This window comes from Chanos chanos, chromosome 12, assembly GCF_902362185.1.
Source record: "Chanos chanos chromosome 12, fChaCha1.1, whole genome shotgun sequence".
Taxonomy (NCBI): domain Eukaryota; kingdom Metazoa; phylum Chordata; class Actinopteri; order Gonorynchiformes; family Chanidae; genus Chanos; species Chanos chanos.
The window spans coordinates 13913534-13937299 of record NC_044506.1 but is presented as its reverse complement, the minus strand read 5'-3'; the positions used below and the strand labels follow the sequence as shown (position 1 = coordinate 13937299).

At 39.0% G+C, this 23766-nt stretch overlaps 2 protein-coding genes across 2 annotated transcripts; one reads left to right on the top strand and one right to left on the bottom strand.

Moving 5' to 3' along the window:
- The first annotated feature begins 7064 nt into the window (after nucleotides 1–7064).
- rpl30 (ribosomal protein L30) lies at nucleotides 7065–9155 on the top strand. The gene is made up of 5 exons (XM_030788745.1): nucleotides 7065–7089; nucleotides 7204–7252; nucleotides 7904–8049; nucleotides 8184–8314; nucleotides 9057–9155. Exons 2-5 carry the CDS (start codon nucleotides 7232–7234, stop codon nucleotides 9107–9109), a joined length of 351 nt encoding a protein of 116 aa, XP_030644605.1. The 5' UTR covers nucleotides 7065–7089; nucleotides 7204–7231; the 3' UTR covers nucleotides 9110–9155.
- A 5058-nt stretch (nucleotides 9156–14213) lies between these two features.
- On the bottom strand, nucleotides 14214–20265 carry laptm4b (lysosomal protein transmembrane 4 beta). The gene is made up of 7 exons (XM_030789361.1): nucleotides 19999–20265; nucleotides 18592–18709; nucleotides 17299–17372; nucleotides 16862–16984; nucleotides 16665–16763; nucleotides 15833–15928; nucleotides 14214–14810 (listed from the first exon to the last, which is right to left on the bottom strand). The coding sequence occupies exons 1-7, from the start codon at nucleotides 20089–20091 to the stop codon at nucleotides 14736–14738; spliced, it is 678 nt and encodes a 225-aa protein (XP_030645221.1). The 5' UTR covers nucleotides 20092–20265; the 3' UTR covers nucleotides 14214–14735.
- Nucleotides 20266–23766: the final 3501 nt, after the last annotated feature.

Below are 23766 nucleotides of genomic sequence, written 5' to 3'. Positions count from 1 at the left end.
TATAGATCTTTAGAGATAAATAGGCTCATTTTATCAGCATTGCTATTTAAATAACGTGCAATGAAAATCTCTATACAAAAAGTAGAAATCCCAACACACCATTTACAAGAGAAAAAGGCACGGTGATGTCTGATAGACCCTGACCTGAGATCAGTCAGTCCGCATCTTGGCAACAGGCAAGCAGTGAAAATCTGTATTAAGTTTAAAGCGTCTCTCCCCCAAAAGACCCCATATTTTTGAAGTAGAGCAATGGAATTCAACTCTTCTCCTGAGAATCTACCCTCCTTTAGGATATTGTTTTACACTCTGTCAAACACATTTGATTCAGCTAATCAAGGTCTTCAGTAGCCTTCGTGGAGCCTCTCCTACTAAATATGTGAGATCAGGGTTTGTACAAAAATCCTGTAGGAGAGAGTATCTACAAGAGGAGCGTTGGCTGTCACTGGAGTAGTGTCATGAGAGATAGATCTCATTGTTGAGGCGTTCTCGGTTTCACTCACTTCCACCTGAAAGACAGAGAAAAGTTCATTAGGGCAAGGCATTTCATCATAAGATCAGTTTAAAAAAAAAAAAAGTTCCAGTCATACATTATATAATTGTCATCCCTTCTCCATGAAACTGCACAAAAAGTTTCACTTCAGTTCTGTTATTCAAAGGGCTTTTTTTGCAATGACGGTTCAATGTTGAGATGAAAAAGAATCTGTCACACACCTGGTGCTGCCTCAGCCTCATTAGCTGCAGCCTCAGTGGCCTCAGCAGCAGCTCCAGCTTTGGGAAAATGAGAAATGATAAAGTCAAGGTGAGTGGACACCGAGCACTGTGGATATTATTCCTCGTTTTATCATCTTTAAGGGTCGCTCACCCAAATACATACAGATGCCTTCCTGAAATCCGTATTAGCAAAATCAATTTCAAATGTCTACTTTAGCTGGACACAGTTTTATACCTCTGTTACCTTAACTGGCCACTTGAACACTGCCTTAACTCATTATGAAGACTTTTGTCCATCTTGGTGTGACTCTGGTTATGTAGCACATATAGAATGACCAAACTGTGGCAGGAGAAGATGAAGAAGTACATGACTTAAAACTCCTTTGTGTGGTGATGCTAAGAACTGAGGTTCAGGACCTCAGAATCTCACAAAAGATATCCACAATGAATGTGGAATGAAAAATGCCTGCATGTGTCTGATGATTTTGCCATGTTCTCTATAAGCCATGGTCGTCTTTGTCCGTGCTTTACAAGACCCTTATTTTTCATCATTGAAAAGTCTTTATTCTTAACACTGGCATTGCTATTGTCGAGAACGCACATACTGGCTCTATCTGCAAGTTGCTCGGAACCACTTTGCATTTGGTATAGTCAACATTTCTTAGCCACCCAGCTTCACGGTCATTTGCATTACTATTTACATTTGTAATCTCCATCATGAAAGTGAACAGAGGTAATATAATCCAAGTAAGGTCCCATTTAAGGTCAGAGAAATAAAGTTAATATGTAACCAATGACATCAAGCTAGCACATAAGGATAGCACAGGAGGATTACCATAATAAGGTATTTTAGCTTGCTGAAGGAACATCATACTCACAGAGTTAATGGGAAAACTGTACCAGTAAGTCCAAGGTAGAAGCTAAATTAATGGTAAACTAATCTTAATTGTTAATATTTAACAATTTGGCCCCACGCTGTGGTTTTAAGACATATTTTAACTTTAGATGGCTGGTGTTGTAGAGAAAAACTTTGAGGACAGTCATTTGTAAGAATAATTTAAACATTGTATAAATACTACGACTCTATCGCTAATGTCTCTCGCCACTTGAACTCTGTTTTTAAGTTAATCTCTACCCTTGTGAGTTCATTACATGACAGAACATCTTTGTGTATTGGAAACCCTTGGAAACACTGTCCTTAACAAGGCAAAGGGGCCTAGGGACTATAGGGGAAGGAAATTCACCAGGGCCACTGTGTGCTTTCTGGGTCATGAAGCAGTGACTAAAATACCTATCAGGTTACTGTAAGCCAGTCAAACACATTCAACGTTAAAAATAAGTGTAACTCCCCTTTCTCCATTCTCTCCACTTGTCATTGTCAAACATTCTGTCTGAGTGTTTGATAATGCCTGAACACAGTTGTTATGCCTCTGCAGAGAAAACCAGGGTTTACAAAATCCTTAACACAGTATTACTGGGTTTCTCGCCAGTACCTTGGTCCTGACTCTCAGGGGCCGCCTCTGAGGATGCAGCTGGCTGATCCTTGGCTTCACCGGTGGCGTTGTCCTCCTGGGCTGAAGCTTCAGATGATGCAGCTGCGGTCTCAGTAGCTGGAGCTTCCGTACTCTGGGATTCAGCGGCATTAGGAGCAGGAGCCTCAGAGCTCTGCGCGGCTGCTGCAGACGACTCTACGGGATTCTCGGTCTGGTCTTGAAGCGTCGCGTTGTCCTCAGCACCGCCTCCACTACCTTTTAAATCGGAGGAACCCATTAATGTCTCAGACTGAGAGAACGTTTTTTGGGCGTATAGTAAATTAATTCACACACGCACATCCTACAGCTTATAAGAATGCGACTAAAAATACCTCCTCTGCAAGATTAACCATTCGTTCATATTTTGAGCCCACAACTCATCGTTTCACTGCCTCTCCAAACTTGGTATGTGAATATACAACAGTTTTTGGATTTGATATTAGACTGAGGGATAAGTCTACAGTCTAAAGAATACTAGACAAACAGACAAAGATTGAAGAACACTCTGCCATATCTTTTGCTCACCAGTTACAAAATAAACATTGTGAAGAATAGCACTTAGATCTTCGCCCATTGAGGTGTTCATGCCTGAACGCCCCACTCATGAATCCCCCCCCCCCCTCGCCCAACCCCCAAACATCTTCTCTATTCTTCAGAAAGAGCATGAACTGTCCACAGGCATGTCACTAAAGACCTTTCCACCAAGCCTGTTCTAGAGGCATGCAATCTGTAACAGAGAAAATCTAAAGAGATCACCTCATGTTCCGTAAACCGTATAAAGGAAGTACAACATATTCTCTGTAATTTTGCTATTTTCTACCTTCTATCTTGATTTCCATTTTTAAATGGTCAAATCATGAATGTGCCTCAAACACAGGAGGGAATGTATTTGGTTTTGAAATGTGAGAAATAGCAGTTTGCAAATCAAATACAAAACATACTGAAGGTGTTACACCATAAGACGAAATTACTTGTCCAGATAACAGAAAGCCAATGCAACACTCATTCAGGCAACTCACACTTAGACAATGACTGGTGACTAGAGTCAAATGCAAACAAATAACAGGTCAGCAATGTGACATAGGGCGCAAGCCAGACATCTCCATTATTAACTGGTTAATCTAGAATTACATTCTTTATTCCCTCAGTAAGGTTACTGTGGTTTAGCTATAGAGAAACATTTTAGTTGTTGTGTTTGTGTAGGAATTTTGTGGTTCTCTAATGAAGTCACACAGACATGCATCACTGAAGGAAGCTGGGACAATGTGGTTATTTATGCTCTAAAGCTACACGTCCATCTCTTTACACCATGTGACCTAATACTTCATGCTTATTTCCTACTGTGAGATATTTGAGGTATTTTGAAGATTACCTATGAGAATTCTTATTACCTCTTTTAATTTTAGTTTGAGTACACAGTCCTTCCCAAAGGGATACAGGCCTTCCCTTAAGAAGTTCTGAATCACAAAACAAGTGATTCAATGCTCAACAAATCTAAGCTAATACAGACTTTGTCTGAGAAAGACAGTGAACACAATTTGTAACTGATTACAGAAAACGATGGTTTCTTGTCGATACATTATCTGTGGAGTACAGTCAAAATGACTGCAATGAGAAGAGAGTTAAATTAAGGGTCAGCAATGTGCATACAGTAAGTATACTAACACCAAGCCCCTACAAACACTTCGTGATCTGTGATCATACACTGATATGTATGGAATAATGTTACACATTTCTCCTAGATACAGATCCTATTTAATGCAAACTGTGTAGTAATAACGCATCATAAAAACTGCAAATAGATAATAAAATATCAGTGCTTATGATCGGAAAAAACACAAGCCCGGATGAGGATTTCTTTGGGATGGAACACTCCCTGAATCCCATATGCACTGGTGAAGAGAGATACACTGTGATACCACAAACCAATGTGCTCGAGAGAGGAAGACTGGGTAAGGACTACAATATGCAAAACGTATGCTCTAATCTTCAGAAATTTACATTAAACTGCTCCTGATAAGATAAAGGCCTTCTAATGATTTCTGTGTTTAATGACATTTAAGCATAGGCCTACCCTTCAAGTTCACTGCGATGCCGCTCTCTTTATCTGTCTCACACAGACACACACATTACTACGCTGGAATTATTCGCACACCCTTACACACCTTTTTGTATAAATTCCCACTCAAGACATCCTTTAGCATGTCCAACATCATTATTAAATACATCATATTTAAACACATGAATCTTCGTCTGGTGTCAGAGCCACTGTGTACCTGAGACAGAACTTTATGTAGCAGCACAAGGTATTCCATTTCTCTTTGAAACTAAAGATGTCACCGTACCCCTGATGTAACGGTTTCTCTTTAGGGGGGGAAAGAGAATCCTGGACGATGCATCGAGGTCATGAGAGAAATCCCTTTTTTAGTCATTCTCATATGAACACCGGTATGCTGTCAGCTTGCACAAATGTGCTAAAATTATGCGTTTTGCTGTATAGACTTTGATTAGAAATTATTCGCAAATCCAGTAGACGCCGAAATCAAAAACTTTTGTAAAGAAAACGTCGTATTGCACAGACCGTTACACATATGCTTACTGCTGTGGTTGAGCAACGCCAAACACTGCAGTCAAGGGAACGATAAAGTCGCTCTCACTTGTAACACAGTGGCGTTACCCTAAATTAAGATTACTTGTTACCACGAGCACAACACCCCTAGCTGCTCTTCATCTATTACGTCGTGTCTAGTTAGGTTTCCCCCCTTTTTCATGCGTATTTTACACCAAGCAGAATTTTCAAGCTCAAACTAAGAAAACCCGGAATGACGTCGGTATTTTCAAAAGTGGATCGGATAAAACACTTACCGGTCGTGCTTGCTCCATTACTTTGCCCTGTTTTGTCATTCGGTCTATTTGTATCTTCAGGTATTGTCTGAGTGCTAGAACTACATCCCATTCTGTCTGTTGAACATGCAAGTAGAAAAAAAATTATGCGTTAAATTCGTTGGCAAATAAATCCGTATGTGATGAAGTGCAACTGTGAATGACAGTCACTGACACCATACACTGAGCTCTGTTGCACTCAATTCAGACGCAGACATTCCATTGAAATTTCCTCGGCGTTCCTGCGCATGACACAAACTGGCCGACTAATTGTTTGAACCGGTTACCATAAGCAGTAGGCAATATGCAAACCACCCCCGAGACACTTAGTGACCATATGCTGAATGAGAAGTCCATTGACTAACCCTACGCCTAAATATCGCAATATTTATTAAACTCTTTTCACACTTAAGGTCTTTGGAGAGGTAAAAAGGTTTGTTAACGCTCTTTAACCAGAAAGGTCGTGAGTGGAATTAAACAGAGTAATTAAAAGTAAGTTTAACAGATGTTAACAAAAATGTCGAACTGCAACCAACAACTGAATTTGGCACAAAAAGAAATTTAATTCAAATTTCCCACGAGCAACAGATTCAGATGCTATGACCTGTTCACCAGCGACATCTGGAGGACCAGCCAAGCAAAGATTTTACACCTACAGCAACTTGGTTAAGATTTTACACCTACAGCCACGCCCGGATCACCGCACAGGCTTCATATGGCTTAAGCCTAGGGGCCCCCACGCCCCCGCGCCTCGGAGGGGGCCCCCGGTTGGTCAAAAGAAAAAAATATATATCATATTCATTAGCTCAAAATCACGCCCCCGCTGCACAGGGGGCCCCCAATTGGTCAAAAGAAACAAAAACGTATTATTCATTGACGCAAAATGAATATTTAAATAACCGGACACTGATTGGTTATGGGGAATCCGCCTTTCATATATAAACGTTAGGCGTCACGTACTGTGTCAGTCTGTAGTTGAACAGCGACAGTACTTATGAGCGAAAGAAAATACGAAAGCGGTGCCCAAAAGCGCAAAGCGCAGCGGCAAAAAGCCCAACGAGCCCAAGCTTTCTTGAGCAATATGCCGAAACTGACCGGATTTTTTAAACCGAGTGAATGCCAGTCGGCAAGTGAGCATGGCTCCAGTGCATCCACGCTAGCTAGCGTGGATGCACTGGAGCCATGCTCATCTTTAGCAGCTGAGGCTAATAGTTTAAAATAGTTTGAAAAAAAAATAATAATAATATAAAAAAAAATAAAATAAAATAAAAACAACAAAAAAACACACAAAAACAACAAAAAACAAAACAAAAAATATCTATCTATCTATCTATCTATCTATCTATCTATCTATCTATCTAGGCCTATCTATCTATCTATCTATCTAGCTAGCTAGATGAAATAGATGTAGCCTAAGGTGGGCGGACGAGGGACGGGCAGACGGGGGACCGGGAACGGGGGTGTTGGGGGGGGTTGGGGGCCCACAGCAGCTTGTAGCCTAGGGGCCCCTGACCATGTTAATCCAGCCCTGCCTACAGCAACAAGTTAACGGCTTGTTCTAACGAAATCGTTATTTGCATGCAATTTTTTTTTCTTTTTTACAAAATGTAAATATGTAAGGAGCAAATATTTACGTTCTGTGTAGCACTGTGAAACGTATGGTACATATTGGTGTGCTTGTAACAGTGAAAAAAACCTGAAGAAAAAAAAACATTTTAAGGAAGCTAAAGGGACATATTTATATGTAATGGGACAGTATGGCGATATGACGGAATGGGGTGTGGACAATGTTGGATGGACTGGGGACGGTCGGGATGGGCACAGAATATCGGCTCTCTACACTGCCTATGAATCTAAATGGAAAGAGTATCGCTCCTCTCGCGATGACAGCGGCGAAGCTTTAGATCAGCAATGCATTATGGGAAGTCCTTTTCCTACGAGGCCATATTGAAGTCATCAGGTAGTAAGTAAGGCTCTGTATCAAAACGATAAAATAATCATCTAGTATAGTGATTTTGAGGTTGTAACTATCCTAGTTCGAAAATTAAGACATTAACTTATTTTATTTTGTGACCAGGTTGGCCAGATTGGACTAAACGGCAGCAATGGTGGCCGCAAAGAAAACGGTGAGTTGCGCTCTGTGTAGTGCATGTCGAAGATGGCAACTTCACGTGGAAGTCAGTGGTGGTTAGCCGGAGGCCCATAAAGTCAATTCATTTTGTATTCCGCGAGTAGAAGATGTTGGTATATTGATAAGAATACACAGTTTGGCCTTTATTTTAAATTCTTCCGTTGGAGCTTTCTTAGGACCAGCACTGGGGTATCCGAGGGTTGGTCAAGTAGCTAGCATTGTCTTGTTGCTTACGCCTCATGTTGCAGACGAACCGGGACTCCCACGATAGTCTAGCCAGGCAGTAGTAACTATGTTTGTCAGATTTTGTCCCTAAAAGCTGCCTGCTGATTTAAGACGACGCGATGTTTTGTCTTTTTAATAATGTCTATCATTTTTTAAAGCAAAAATCTACTGACAACGTTTATCATGATAACACACTGCCTTCGCGCAATGCTGGTTACAAGGAATGATGTGTTTTCGCCAGAAGCCGTTTTAAGTTAACTCGTCAAAGCTTTCCAGTCTTGTTTATGGTAGCTCTTTTTCGCAGAGAGTGAACAAAACATTTTATTGGTCTGTAAACCGTTGACTTCATTTCAAGCACTGCATTAAAACCTGAAGCGGGAAGACTTTTACTTTATTTCATTCTAATATCTTTGTCAAACAGAAAAAGTCTCTGGAGTCCATCAACTCCCGGCTTCAGCTGGTGATGAAGAGTGGCAAATATGTGCTGGGATACAAACAGTCTCAGAAGATGATTCGCCAAGGCAAAGCCAAGCTGGTCATCCTGGCCAACAACTGCCCTGCACTGAGGTAAACCATTTTTAACGGTCACCGGTGCAGAACTGTCTGATTTTCGACTTCCACATACATGTATACCATTAGGTATGTGTTTAGCTGCTTTTGAGCATGTTTTCATTTATCTTTTCCGTTTGTTCCCCTTACAGGAAGTCAGAAATTGAGTACTATGCTATGTTGGCCAAAACTGGCGTCCACCATTACAGTGGAAACAACATTGAGCTTGGAACAGCCTGTGGTAAATACTTCAGGGTGTGCACACTGGCTATCATTGACCCTGGTGAGTAATCAACGCAGAAGTGTGGTAAAGTGGTGTAGTTGTATGCTACTATACATTTAGTGTGGAGTGATGTTCATGCTGATTCAGCTGTAGACAGTTTTGTTCCAGTGATAATCAGTTACCTTCTGAAATTTAAGCAGAAATTGACAAAACACCTTGCATTTGCACGGGTTATGTCATCAGCCAAGTAGGTTTCTGTATTTCAGGCCTCAAAAGTATTCATGAACATAGATGTATAAAATAATGGACTTGGTTCATTTTGACCATTCATTGATATCACTGCATAGATGTGCTCTTAAGAGTTTGTATGGTAAAATCTGTGGTGATCTTTACTTTGAGTGAGTGAAACTGAGTCTTTTTATGCTAAACAAAATGTGATTTGAAATCCAAGGTATTTACCTATATTAATTATCCAGTATCCATTAGAGAATTTTGATAGGTAGTAAATCTGTCCACAGTATTATCAGCTCCCAAACAATACTTTATACAAAGTACAGTCCAGGCTGGGATATATATAAATCTGAATATATGCACTGACATATTGTAGCACTCAGTCGTATTTATATATAACTGCAACAGTAACACTAAGAAAAAATCTTTAACTCACTTTGCTTACAGTTACACAATACGTCAGGTTGATATGTTAATTGAATCTAAAACAAATGTCACATGACATAGTGGTGTTGTGCGATGTCTGCTGGTTCAGTCATGATGCATCCTTACGTTGTCCTTGTCTTTACAGGCGATTCTGACATCATCAGAAGCATGCCAGACCAGCAGCAGGGCGAGAAGTAGAACCATTTTTTCCTCACGTTGTTTAAATAAATTCGGTTGAAATGGTCATGATGTCCTCTGATTCTTTTTTTTTTTTTTTGACTTTTCAAAGTTGTCAGTGTACCTTATCTCATTCCCTGTGTCTGTTGAATGGTGGGTATGTCTGTATGGATTTGGTTCTGAGAAGTACCGTTAGTCCCACATCTCAAACTCTCTGATGCCTACAGACATTCATTCTGGGCACATCACCTTTGCTGAACCTAAGATCTGCATATTGGGGTAGATGAAGTTGTCTACATAATAAAGACAGTTTGTCTTTTAAAATCAGTTAGTCGTCTTTATCAAATTTGAAAAAGATTAATCTGTTTTCTGATTTATTCTTTGAGGGCCCACAATCTGTTGGGAAGTAGAAACCCACTTTTCATTCTGGCAGAAAATTACTTGTCCAATAGGTGGTGTTAATGTTGAAACAAAAGCTTTGGGTTACAGCTGTCTGTTGATTCAAAAAGCTTTTTTTGTATTTAATTTTCCCCAGAGATTACACGTTTTTACAGTCTTACATTTACTTCTAGATGACATTGGCAAAATCTGGTTATTTCTCAGAGAGGCTTCAGTAAACTTCACAAACAAATCATTGTCCAACTTGAATATTCTTGGGTCTCCCTGGCAAAGACTAAGGTCTTTCTGATTCTGATGTATTTTTATGTTTATTTTTGCCTGAAAACAAGTTTATGGGAAGTGCTTCTCGGTATTGTTTCCCAGGTCCCGGAAGATCACTCAATCTGAAATTTAAGTCTTTGCAAACAATCTTTAGGAAAATATTTGTTTCTGAGATTGAATGTCTTGTTCTATGAGTCCTTTCAATTCGGTCTGGTTTGGTTGAAGAGTGAACCAGTTCTCAAATTACCTTGAAATTACTGGACAGACTGGGGATAGTAGTAGACAAAGTAGTGCTTAAATGGACAGACAGACAAAGTAGTGCTTAAATGGTCTCCACTCATTTAAAATTGAATTTTCACCTAGCAGTTTGCATCTCATCCACCAGAGGGCAGAACATGTTACAAAACATTTGTTGTGCGTGAGACTACATGAACTATATCTACAAACACTCTCTCTTTTTTTTTTTTATTAGGAATGATTAGGAAATTTCTTATGTTATTCAGGTACTTGTAAACGGTACTATGGTACTTGTTTGATAGGTAGGTCTCGTGAAGTGGCAGGTGAAACAGGTGTGTCCTCAAACTGGATCATTGTTACCACTTTTACTTGTGACACTAAACTTGAAGTTCGCTGCAGGCTTAAAGATAAAATTGATCGGTAACTATAATTAACATTGAGAAACTGTGCTTGGACAGAATAGAGTACTGATAAAATATTGAAACAAAATATTCTCATTAATTGTTGGCCTGCAAGAGGCTGATATGAATGCATTGGCTACATCAGGGTTTATTCTATAGCTACATGAACACCTCCATAAATAGAAACAAAGTCATATTAGTCAAACCAGTGATTTGTGCAGTACCTTTAAGGGGTTTTTTTTTTTTTTTTTGCTTTTAAATGGGCGTCCACATCCAGAGTATGTTCTGTTCATTTATGAAATTACATCATAAAGATATCAGTCTGGGACCAGTGTCCTTAAGTAAGTGACATAGTGTGATGTATTTATATCTGAGGTACAAAGCAGCAAGCTAACATCCTTTTAAATGTGAAAGGTCAAACTATGGCTTTAGGGTTAACTATGAATTAAGACTCATTAAAATTACGTAAGCACCAGTGAGGAATATCTGTTTCATAACCTGTGTGTGTGTTTTTCCCCTGTGCTTATGCTATGACATATTCAGTGTTCCAGACACCCACCCAACATGCCGGACTGTGGATTGCGTTAGTAATGTAGTAAGGACGCTCTCCGTAAACCTTATACCACGGGCTTTAAGAGATTTACAGATTTAAGGTTACTCATCCATCACACATGACTAAGTGCACATCTGAGGTAAATCATAAATCATAAGGTTTCTCTGACGTCTCAAAGCATTTAGACGTGTGGGTATTAAACTGTGAAAAAACAAGATGCAGATTATTGCATGTCGTGCAGGAGTAGGCCAGTAGATTTCTCATTTGCCAAAATTCTCTGTGTGGCCATCTGATCAACAATCTCTCCAGTTTTCATATGCTTGATTTTAATCCTTATATACATGTTGTAACTGTCACTGTCAGTATTACAACTCATAAGTGGCAACCTCAGAGAGGTGTGGGGCTATTTTGCAGACATTTGTGAAATATTCAAAATGCAACTGTAGCTTAGATAGTGTGAGGATGGTGTCACTACTGACCACAGGCTCTGTCTACTCTTTTGAAAAGTGAAACCTACAGTAGCTTAGCTGAGTAACAGAGACTAACAGGTGTAGTGTTATGTCCTTCGGCAACAAAGACAGTCGGCAGCTCCGAAAGATTAAAAAACTCTTGTTAAAACAGACCGCATACGAATGTTGTCAGTGACAGTTTTTCTCTCCGGAATAAAGGAGTTTCATCATGCTGTTATTTTCTGTTCATGTCAGACTCCTGGACTTGTGTGTTAGTTTTAATCTGGGCTTGGCTGGTTCATAAACACTATGTGAGAGCCCTGAGCTGCTTAGCGACAAATTGAGTTTGAGAGAGAATCAAGATAAGAATAGTCCCTTTATTAAAAAAGACAGAGAGAGAGAGTATTTCAAGGGGGTTGTTAAAAAAATCTTTCCCACAGAATTACCCCCATAATGTTTTATTTGTTTGTTTGTTTGTTTGTTTAGTTCATTGTCATTCTACAGGAATGCATCTAAAATAAGACTTAGTCTCAGAGACACATGAAGCTGAAACAACTTCATGCAATTTAATTTCACAAAGATGTTCAGCCAAAAAAGAAAAAAAAATCCTGACAGACCTATATAAAACTTCCTTAAAAGCCTTGGGGGGGGGGGGGGGGAGACATCTGAAAAAAAACCCTCTGCTCTCTCTCTCTCTCTCTCTCTCTCTCTCTCTCGTGATTGCCCTAGTTTCCTCAGTAATACATGCATGTTTATTGAACCTACTCTCTTAAATACCCACATAAATCAAATACAGTCAGCTGAGCACGTGCCGGGGGTTTAAAAAAAATAGGTCAGTTGTGTATGGAAGGACTGGGCTGTCTATGGTGCATGAAATGAATTCCACTTCATATCTCTGTAAAAAATCTTGTGCTTGTTACGAGGAAGAAAGACCTCATTTCTCATTGCAATTGTTAAACTGCGAATGCTGAGGAAACATTGCCAGCAACATCTCCTTGAGCAAAAGGGTAAACTGGCAGTACACAATTTTTATTTTGATTTGATGTGACACGATTGTGACTGTACCTGACCCAGATGTCCACTTTCAGGCAGCAGAGGAAAAAGTGGGTGAGTGTGTCTTCTTTAATCAAACAAAGGTAATGCCACCCTCCCCTTTCCAGAACCATCTCAGTAAATCCATCCTGAGCCCTCTCGATCTCTTTCTCGATCTCTCTCTCTCCCTCCCTCCCTCCCTCTCTCCCTCTGGATACCGAGCAAGATACTTTAATCTTGGAGCCAGCCAAACGTGTGAGTATGTGTGAAACAGACATAGAGATTTGCTCTGCTTTGGCAACCCAGTGAGGTCTGGTGGCTCAAAATATTCATGCTCTTAATCTTTTTGTTTATACTGAAAGAATAACTCATAGGCAAACTGTTTATGTACCACTGAGAATGTTATAATTGAGTAGTAAGACATTAGCCAGTGCAGATCCAACAACAGAATGCATGATAGAAACAAATCAGCAAACATTCAAGAACACACTCATCCACATTGTGGTTGCTCAGTGATCAAATCCCTGGTTTCCATATGTTCCAAACTGCATTAAGACAGTTAACAGAATGTAAAACTGGTCATTCAGTCCAATTTCCATCAAGATTTATACAACCCCAAAGTTTGTATGATCTTCTTTTATAATATGCCAAAACCAAGACATCAGTCAGATATAACACACTCTACAAGAAGTTCTCTTAGAGAGGAAACAAACAGACACTCCACAACTGAACAATTATTCTATAACACATCATTAGTACTTGGTCAGATAAAGTTGGATTTGGAGAGGCCACAGTCTACACACAAAACAATGAGGACCAAATGAGCTAATTCTAAACATCTGAGCATTGCTATCAATTTTAATAATACTTCCACTATCTCTATGATGGATTATTGGTGAATTATGTTGATCTACTCATTTCATGGATTAAATTATACAAATAGTATTCAGACAAAGTCTTGCATAGCTTTTTTTTTATATAAAAATGAAAAATCTACTGAGAGCTAAAGCTAAATGAAGCAGGAGAAGACTCAAGAGACATGCGTTATACTGAGGGGGGGAAAAAATAGTTTTAACTAAATTATTTCTATATCAGCCACCCACTGTTTAGGTTTTCTTGCTCTCTACTTTAATTGCTTCTAATGTAGTTTATCACAGAACATATAACATAATTCAAGAATAATAGTATGTGCAAAAATAATGCAGTCTACTGAGAAGGGTCACTCACATACTGTATTCAGCCATATAGCAGCATATTACATATGTTTCTCATAATCTTTCTGATTCTGCCCTTTCTGGAGGCTGCAAGTAATAGACCCCAGTGAGCGGCTGTTTCCACCATGTATTAAGTCAAACTCAGATGTCGATTTGTTTAAAATGATGTAGCACGGTATGCAGTCCAGTCCAGTTAAAGTCTGAAAAGCATTACTGAGAGTAGGATAATGCATGTAAAATGGGTCATAATTGTGCATACTAAACCTGTGAGGTTGCTGTGATTAAATTTAGTGCAGGGGGATTTGACCACAGGCAGCGTCTGGTCTTTGGATCATGAGAGTTTGTTAAAATAATCAGTAGACAGTTGAAGTGGAATCAAACAAAATAGATTCAAAATATTACGAATCTGCTATGCAGCTTTGGGGATACTGATGGTATGAAAGGAAGACTCACAATTTAAAAAAACAGTCGAGGGAGGGGGGCAACAGTATAGAATTATTCAGAATTATCATCTTGGGGTTTTTTTTGTTTTTTTTTTTCACCACAAATATTTGATTTCCTTTCGTGTTTTTCCCCTATCACAGTACAGAGTTTATACAAAAAAAGTCGTATGAAAATACCCCAGTCATTACATTCAGTGGCTACCTGGGTAATTGCCATTTGAAAAGTGCTCTAATATAACCCTCATGTTTGTCACACTCACTGCATTGAAATGATCAGGTATGGTTTTTTTTTTGTTTTGTTTTTTTTTAGTAGATAACAACAGTACCGAATAATTCACAGTATTTAAAAAGGGAGGCCAGTGCTACGGGTAATCACTGAAAGTGCAAAACAAATTGGAGCTGACACACAGCGATACGTTTCCGAAGGCCAGCTGGGCAGCCTTGCTGAGGAAAGGACGTCTCAAAGTCACACTGCTGCTGGCTCCAGGGAAGAAGAGAGGCCAGCATCACACAGTAACAAGGAAAGGGAAGGGGTAAAAGGATGGGCAGTCGTAATAGGAAGGTCCTTTCTTTGGAGATGGTCAAGGACGAATAAGGGGAGGGAAGGAAAGTCGGAGAAGAAAACTGTCTTTTTTTTGTTTCGTTTTTTTTTTTTTTTTCACGCTGAGACATACTGAGGAGGGGGTTCCTTCGGCGGAATCGCGACAACCTCTTCGTAGGGCGGCAGCAGGACCTAAAACCGGTCAAACAGAAGCACGTCAGTTCTGCTTTAACCACGCGCACTTCACTCTTACCTTTACCCTGTTCTCTATTCAGTATCTATGACAGCAAGGACAGCAGTCTGCCCGTTCCTCTGTTCTCAGAACAGCGGTGAATCTAAATAAGCATCGGTGTCTTATCTAATGCACTGTGTTATAAAACCACTGAGACTAATTTGAAGCATGCTCCAAAATGTGCTCCAAGGGGGAGTACCATTCCGACCTAGTGGGGAAGGTTTTTTTGAACACGCTAGTGAGAGGATTTCAAATGAACCGGACTGGCGCGGACAGTTATGTAAGGGGCTGGAGCTGCAGGGAGTGTGAGGGAGCCCTATGTTTTTCAATGGCTTTAGTTCCCAAAGCAGCTGAACCCACAGGCTCCAGAGCTACCTCTGCATTCCAATTAAGACACAACAACGGAGAGCAGCACTCTTTAAGAACGAGGCACCCGGAGTTATATGGGACATGCATACTAAAAAAAAAAAAAAAAAAAACCTGACAGATGATAAACACAGAAGTTTATCTTATTTTGGATAAAAACACCTATAAGAATTTAATCTGCCTAATCTGAGAAAAAGAAAAAAAAAACATGGAAAAACACAGTGTACGTGTGTGTGTGTGTGTTTGTGTGCGACAGCGTCACTAAAATAGCGGGACAAACATGGCATGGGTAAGAAGGGCGTCTGGATTATGTATGACAATGCAGGAGATTAGAGCAGGGCAGATGCAACAGACTGCCCTATCTAATGCCCTTCATAGACACTGACTCATTATAAGACGACAACAGGGAGACGGCACTCCTACTGTCGGCATAATTAAACCACTGTCACTGTAAAATGGGTGACGCTACAGTAACGCTACCCGTCTCTTGCTCTGGTCTGATCCACAGGAGTCATTTAGTTTGTGAGCAGAAAGCTCTACAAACCAAAGCATCAAAGTGACTGTTGGATTATGAAAATGTTAAAGGGAATGTAACAGGCAGGTGCCCTTGACTTACTGTTGTGTCATTAGTGGTGACGTAAACCAGGACCTCGGTGGTGCCTCTTCCACTCACATATCTGTAGCAGTTCCACACACAGGCAATCAGGTAAGCCTGGGGAAAGAGAGAGCACTGACTGCTGATCTGGTCCACATACGTCTCACCCTTTTATGCATAACTGTATATGTTCATTGTATAAATACTTATTGTACATCAGTAGATACATCAGACTTGACCACAAAACCGCAGAAAACAAATGAAATGCAAGTGAAAAAAAAAAATTAAAGAATAATTGCACATGTTCCATTCAGATAAAAACAAAAGCACACTTCTGCAGTGTGGTAATGTAATCTATTGTGAGCTGTTAGCGAAGGAACATGTTGTTTTGTTTCTCTCAGAAATTATTCATGGCTTTAATGAAATTCAAGCCACTCAGAAGACTGTCTTCGGACAAAAGTTCTACTGGCACGTTTCTAAAACAAAACCTTAAATAGAAAATAACAAACACTGATTTTTTTTTCTCACATTTCATGATGTACAGGCCATCCATAAGACAAATTGCATTTTTAATGTTAATGCAGCTGTCAAGGAGAGGTTTGCTTCATGAGTGAATCTGACTGAAAAAAGGGCCTTAGAAAGATTGGGCTTGACGTATTTCTGCAGCAATGGAAGCCAAAGGTCATCACAGACTCTCTTCTATGCTTTAAATTTAGTATCCTTTTCAAAGGCACATTATAAACAACATAAATAAAGACAAGACCTATCATTCATCACTTTTACCATCTGACTACTTCAGATATGAAAGATCACCTGCATGATAATGGATTGTTGACTTGTTACATGCATTTACCTTAAAGGCCAAGATGCAGCCAACGAAGAGGAGAACTGCAAAAACTAGGCACACATTGTTTGTGGACATGAGGTCCTCTTTGTATGGAAAAGTCCCAGGCTATGAGAGAATAGAAAGAGAAACAGAAACAGAATTACTCAAGTAATTGGCATATATCATCATACATAATAACATCATGAGAGTGAAAATATTCTTACCAGCTGCTGAAGGTAGTCCTGAATAGTGTTAGGATAAACCACAACACTTATTGCTACCAGAGTGTTAAGGGCAAAGTCAAAGATTTGGTAGCAAAAGAAAGGAATGATCCATGCAGCATGTTGCTGTGAAGAATAAACAAATATTTGGTTAAAACAAATGGATAATAATCATTTTTATTGTTTGTCTCATGCAAACATGAACAGCATAATGAGCTGATATCCAAAGCAAAAAACAAAGACCATACACCCTTTATAAATATGCTCCTACAAAACATAAGACATAGAAAACTATAGAAAAGATTTGAAAGACTAATGTTGTGCAGTATCTTTTTCTCCCATAAATAAGTAAATAAGTAAATAAATAAGTAAATAGATAAATAGATAAATAAATAAATGTAGCACTTATAAACTGGGCTTAAAAGCATTTACATACTTACCTTATAAGCACCATAGGTTGCCATGCCACAGATGAGAATCATGAGCAGGGAGATGGCAGTAGCAATGCAGATGTCTGTCAGAGAAAGACAGGAAGTCAGATTCAGCTTTACTGTGAACGCTTAGAGAATGTGAGCATCAATGTCTCTACTTTATAGCTTGAACTAACACAAAGTAATTTCATGAAGTGTTCTGGAAAATATGTTATTTTGAATTATAATCTTTAATTTGCCTTGACTAGCCTAGTTTACTAGATAAGTCAGTGACAAAGCTGAAGTTGACAAATTCCACTCACTAAAAATATGAAGCTAAGCAAGCATCGCAGAAGAATATCTAATTAATCTGTTCACAAAAATTAAAAATATTCAGATGATGAAGTCAGTTCTTCTGTTATTTTATTATCTATGGTTATTGGGAGTCATGAATGAAATATAGCTAATATATTTCAGTATGGTTAACCAGTGTAAAACAAAGCATTTTAAAAGTCTGTCTTATGGTAACACACTGCCATGCGTGTCGGATTTCAAAAACGTATTTCTCCAAATCAATTCAGTTTTACTTCGATCTACAAGATTCAGCATAGTCTGACTGGTCCTTATAGCAGAGAGCTGTTTACAACTAAAGACTCCTTGAAAATTCACCACGTAAAATGTCTACAGGTAAAATTGGATCCTTGACAGGTGCATGAATGATTTAAAGTTCCATTGTGTAACTGAAAATGATAGTCAAGGATTAGCCTACTGGAATGTCACTCAGTCCGTCCCTCCTCATAAATTCCTCATTTTATGAGGCAAGATACTAAAGCTTTTTTTTTTTTAAATATAATTTATATTTAACATATGTTTGATCAAGGATCAAGGATCGTGACATTTGCAACACAAAGAGAAGCACACGAAATAAAAAGAGGAAAGACTGCCCTTTCTTAATCCACTCCATCTGTAGGATGCTAGCACTGCACTCTGTGTACTTGTTCTTCCATTACAAAACAAAGACACCATAGCACAGATCCTGACGCAAGACAGGCAAAGCCAATAGCAAGGAATCAGATTCTTAATCCTTCCGAATTAGGACAGTCGGATTTAATCAAAGTCACTAGTTCCAGAGTCTGTGGTGGTCAAGGCGTCTGTGATGATCCTACCCGAGGGAAAGCGTTGAACATATGCATAAAGTATAATTTCACTCTTTCACTATGAGAGCTCGAAATAACTGCCACACGAAGAAGAGGTAACACAACGCTAGTGTCACGTCAGCATTTGGATGTGAAAGTGCTATATGTAGCGATAAAGAACACTTACTTGCATCATCCATCACATCAAAATCTGTGCCAAGCTCGGAACTGGTGAGGTGGTAGTGGTACTGGACTGGGTCATTGAGAGCAGACAACAAAATTAACAGAACCACTGCATTGATGAGCTGCAAAGAGGAGAGATAGAATTCTCATTACTCTTTTCATCATTTACAGACATTAAGATGCCAATCCGCTTTATTACTGGATTATTCCAATTTTTTTTTTTTTTTTTAATTGTTTTGTAGGAAATCATAAATCATCTGTCATCTTGTGATTTTGTGAATTTGACACAGCAGTCAGAAGGAAGGGTGTACAGACTGAACTACATTTTGTATTTGGTCTAAATTATTCAGAGCTAACCCTAGCTAGCAATTACAAGGATTTGCAGAGTATATCCGCAAGCGAATGAAACTAATCAAGCCTCTTAAAATACTAATGGGTAGTAATAACGCTTTGCATAACGTGGCAAGTGTAGTAACAATGATGTGCTAATCTGCTGAAATGTTGGACAGCTCCTTTTAACTTTGCTGAGACGACAAAAGTACGACCTAATGAGTCCCCTTTATCTGAATATGAGACAAATTCCATTGTCATTTACACCCTTTAAAATTTTGAAAGGACATTTGCCCCGGGTTGTGTTACTTAATTGTATGCGACGTTCGTCGTCATTTTTTCCCATCCTAATACTATATTTTATGTTTACTGTATTTTATATGCACATATCCATTTGAAACACAAATGCTGTCCCTTAATTCTTGAGATTTAGTGCCTCATTTATTTGTTCATAACCAGGCATTGTTCGGTTTTCCAGCAGTTTACAGTAACTTCACCAAACAACACCGTTACATTCATCTTAGATTTAGGCTAGAGGTCAGGGATTTGACTCAGTGATAATGCTGTTTATGGAAACTAAAATAGCTCTCGTTTCTAAAACAAGTATGAACTCGCAGGTCACTCCTACTCTGACATAATGTTGTTTATAACAAGGTTTTTTATATCACTCAACACAGGTCAAACCTAATTATAGAACATGGTCTTTTTTCGGTCTCAGAATTAAAAAAGGTTTAAGACTTGGACTTGAGGAATTCCTGGAATTTCTTTTGGAATTTCTTTGTTAGCATGTGCTATATGTTTTTTTTTGTTGTTGTAGTTTTTTATCGCTTGAAACAACAATACATCATGTCATTTGGCTATTCCGATCAGCTATTCTATGGACAGATACAAAACGGCCAGTGGAGGGCAGTGAGTATAGTAGATGGTATGGTTTAAAATGACATTTTGCGGTGAGCTTCGAGATCTTTTTCGTAATTTTAATTTGATATCGTTTAGAATAAGATGACCTTACTGTCTAGTAAGTGATTTACTAAGAGACGGAGGAGTTAATGGAAAATAAATAAATAAATCGTTGCCTCACCATGTACCAAATGCCCAGGATAATGGTGCCCGTCCGAACATGACAACAGAGGCAGCAGCTGGTAGTGTACCATCTGTCCCACGGGGAAATCATCTTTCCGATTGAAGCAGCGAAACTATTTCATGTAGGCTTCTTTAAAAAAAAAAACAGTCAATTTTATGGGTTTTTTTCCAGGACGACGAAATAGTTGAAGTATTCTTCTTTCAGGTCCGTTGCATGGGGCTCGTGCTTAATCCTGAGAGGTTTTCGTCGTCCGCTGTCCCATTCTGCACAGCAACGTTAATCCAGCTCATCTCAGTACCACGTGACCGGAGGAGGATTTTGTCTGAGATCAGAGGTCCGGTGATGCAATTCGCTGTTCGAGAACGAGTCGGAGTTGATGCCGGGAAATCAAAAAATATTGTGCCCCAGTAGATGATATTTAGTTTCACCTCAAGTAAAATAGCTCTCAGTTTATAAAATATTACAGCATATATTATTGTCTGTTTACATTTCACATGTAGCCTACAACTGTCTTTCTCGCCTGCAACAAAATGCCAATATGTCTGCTTACAGCTAACAATAATGTTGAAGAATATCAAGGGATGTGTATTCAAGGACTTATAATAATCCAAAATAGATCCTTCATGTTTGCGGATTATTCTGTAAAATATGGCCAAAACCAGAAGAAAAAACTGACATACTAGACCAGGGTCATTTTACTACACCTTATGATTCTCATGTGTCTCTTCAAACTGCCCCTTTAATAATAATAATAATAATAATACAAGTTTATTTAGAGCCCAATATCACTATTTATAGTCTCAAAGGGCTTTACATGTCTATAACAAAGTCAACTCCAAATTATATTATCCATAAATTAGAGAAAACAGACTGGTTTGAAAGGTATGGAGAGAGTTTGCCTACCTAATTTCTGCAGGTAAACCATTCCAGAGGAAGGGAGAGCGGTAGGAAAAGGCTCAGTTGCCTGCAGACTTCTTTTTAACTCTTGGAACGACTAATTGTCCAGAATCTTGAGAGCGCAGGGTGCGAGGGGGGTTATAGGGTGCAATTAAGTCAGACAGGTAGGAAGGCGCAAGCCCATGTAAAATTTTATATGTTAATAAGAGGACCTTAAAATCTGCCCTCGCATGAATTGGGAGCCAATGAAGGGAAGCCAGGACAAGTGTAATGTGACCAATCCTCCTTGTTCTGGTCAGAATCCTGGCAGAAGCATTCTGGACCAGCTGAAGACTTTTGGTGCTAGATGCAGGCAGGCCAGAATACAGAACAAGGACTGATCCCTGAGGAACATCATAGTTAAGCTCATGGTATTCAGAGGTCACATTATTATAGTGGACACACTGCTTTCTCGCAGAGAGATAAGATTTAAACCAAGAGAGCGCCAGGCCACGAATGCCAGTTTGATTTTCCAGGCGCTTTAACAATATAGTGTGATCAGCCATGTCAAATGCTGCACTCAGCTCAAGTAGAACAAGAATAGAAGTAGCACCAACATCCATGGCTAATAAAAGATCATTAGTTACTCTAGTAAGCGTGGTTTCAGTAGAGTGAAAACACCTGAAGCCTGACTGAAATATTTGAAACAAACTGTTAGAGGACATATCAGCTGAGCAGCTACAATTTTTTTCAAGTATTTTTGAAAGAAACGGGAGATTAGAGATCGGCCTATAATTATTTAAGGCTTCAGGGTCAAGGTTTGTTTTTTTAAGTAAAGGCCTGATCACGGCTGTTTTAAAAGGGTAAAACACCAGATTTAAGTGACGTATTTAGAAGGTTTAGCATTGTTGGGCCGAGAACCAAGAAAAGCTCTATGTACAGTTTAGCAGGTAGGGGATCAAGGAGGCAAGAGGCTGGTTTAGCAGAGTGCACCAAGTTGGACAGCACGTCCAGAGAGATAAGGTTAGACTGAGTTAAAGGATGCACATCATGATTAATTTCAGGCGCATTGACGTAGAGCGTGCAGGCAGTCTGATTTGATAAATTAATTTGAATTTTATGACGAATTAAGTCTATTTTTTGCGAGAAAAATTCAACAAAATTGTTTGCGGTAAAAGTGCTACATTGAGGGGAGGGATTCTGAGTAACTTTAGATACGGTATCAAAAAGGAACCCGGCGTTATTTTTGTTAACATTAATTATTTTCGAGTAATACGTGGATTTGGCTGTGTAGAGAGCGCGTTTATAATTTATCAGGCTGTCGTGCCAGGCGAGGCGGAAAACCTCTAGTTTGGTTGCCTTCCAGTTTCGTTCCAATTTCCTACACCCCTGCTTCAGCGCGCAGGTTTCGTTATTAAACCGAGGTGTTGAGTGTGTACGCCTATTTTTTATGGTTAATGGAGCTACCATATCCAGTAGATTACGGTGGGTAGAGTTTATGCTGTCTGTCAAGTCGTTCAAAGATCTCTGCTGATCGTTAAAAGAGCTAAGAGCAGTAGGGCACTGTATCAATGAGTTCACATATCCATATATCATTAATATTTATCCTCAATTAATAGTACATATTATTTGAGTAAAGACCCTCTAACTTAAGCTATAAATGAAAAAGAAAACAAAATCTGAGACTGATACTCGAACTAATTTTCCTTTGTGTTCACAAAGATTATTAAGGTAATAATACCAATGATAGACTGATGAAATGAGAAGTAAAACTTGGTCTTGATGTACAAAGTATGGAGTAGTTGTTTGAATGGAGACCTTTGCCTTTTTAGTCTTTGGTAAAATATAAAGATTTCTTAAATTTATGTAAATATGTTATCAAAGATGAAGCTCATTCAATACAAATACTCTCTCCATTCCAGTAGTCTTGATTTTAGATTCCTACTTTGTCGTTGTGCGTATGTTATTGTTGAAAATTTGTCAGAATTTCTGACTGAACTATTGATATTATAAAATGACAGACTTCTAATGACTTCAGGGCTTTATCATCAATCATAGGCAGAGAAAATAACCGTTAGAAAGTTTTCAGAATATGACCTTTAACATAGCCTATATTACTGAAATGTCCTCACTTTTTAAATATAGCATACTAGAGATTTGCAATGATAAAAGTAACAACCACGTAAAGTGAAAAAAAAAAAAAAAAAGAAACAAAGCAAATCATTTTCTCTCAAAATGGAGAACTTAGTAAATGAAACTGAATCCTGTTCATGTGCCTTAGACTCAAACCCATTTTCAGTTGGTTTTAAAGAGAGATAGCTGTGTTTACGTGTTGTACGTGAGCGAGGACGAGCAGATGGGCATGGCCAGTGATGGTGTCGCCTGGCTAAGCCGCTGTGGGCGGCAGCTCCAGCTGCGTCAGGGGATTTTCATCCCTCTGTCACAGTAACTTCATCACTGTTGTTTCATCCCTCTGTCACAGTCACTTTTAACTGCAGGGGGTAAAAAAACAGCGTGGCCATACGTCCAGAGGGAAATGCTTTTAAACTGAACTAAAAATGTGAACTCAGAGCTGATCTCTTTCTTTACCAGCTATTACCTCTTTCATTCTACGGAACACAAACATCACACATGTTCTGGACTTTCATCATAGACTCACACACCATCAGTATAATGAGCCTTCATTCAAACTCCCAGATTCACTAGGATGTGTACAGTCTGACATTGGAGATATGAATAAATATCAGTCAATACATATTAGCAAAAAACAACTGCTTGAGAAACCATGACTAATAGGAACAACACATTTCAGTTTTTCCAGTTGTTCACACACAGTACCCTTAACTAATGACACATTAATCAAAAATATTATCAAACCTTTCACAATTC

What these genes read in the sequence shown, in the direction of transcription:
- rpl30 (XM_030788745.1), top strand. Translation starts at nt 7,232, where the DNA reads ATGGTGGCCGCAAAGAAAACG. An exon ending in TGGTGGCCGCAAAGAAAACG is followed by an intron (nt 7,253 to 7,903) that starts GTGAGTTGCGCT and finishes TTTGTCAAACAG; the next exon opens with AAAAAGTCTCTGGAGTCCAT. An exon ending in AACAACTGCCCTGCACTGAG is followed by an intron (nt 8,050 to 8,183) that starts GTAAACCATTTT and finishes TTCCCCTTACAG; the next exon opens with GAAGTCAGAAATTGAGTACT.
- laptm4b (XM_030789361.1), bottom strand. Translation starts at nt 20,091, where the DNA reads ATGATTTCCCCGTGGGACAGATGGTACACTACCAGCTGCTGCCTCTGT. An exon ending in AGGACTACCTTCAGCAGCTG is followed by an intron (nt 16,764 to 16,861) that starts GTAAGAATATTT and finishes ATTCTCTCATAG; the next exon opens with CCTGGGACTTTTCCATACAA. An exon ending in TCACCACTAATGACACAACA is followed by an intron (nt 14,811 to 15,832) that starts GTAAGTCAAGGG and finishes GACCGGTTTTAG; the next exon opens with GTCCTGCTGCCGCCCTACGA.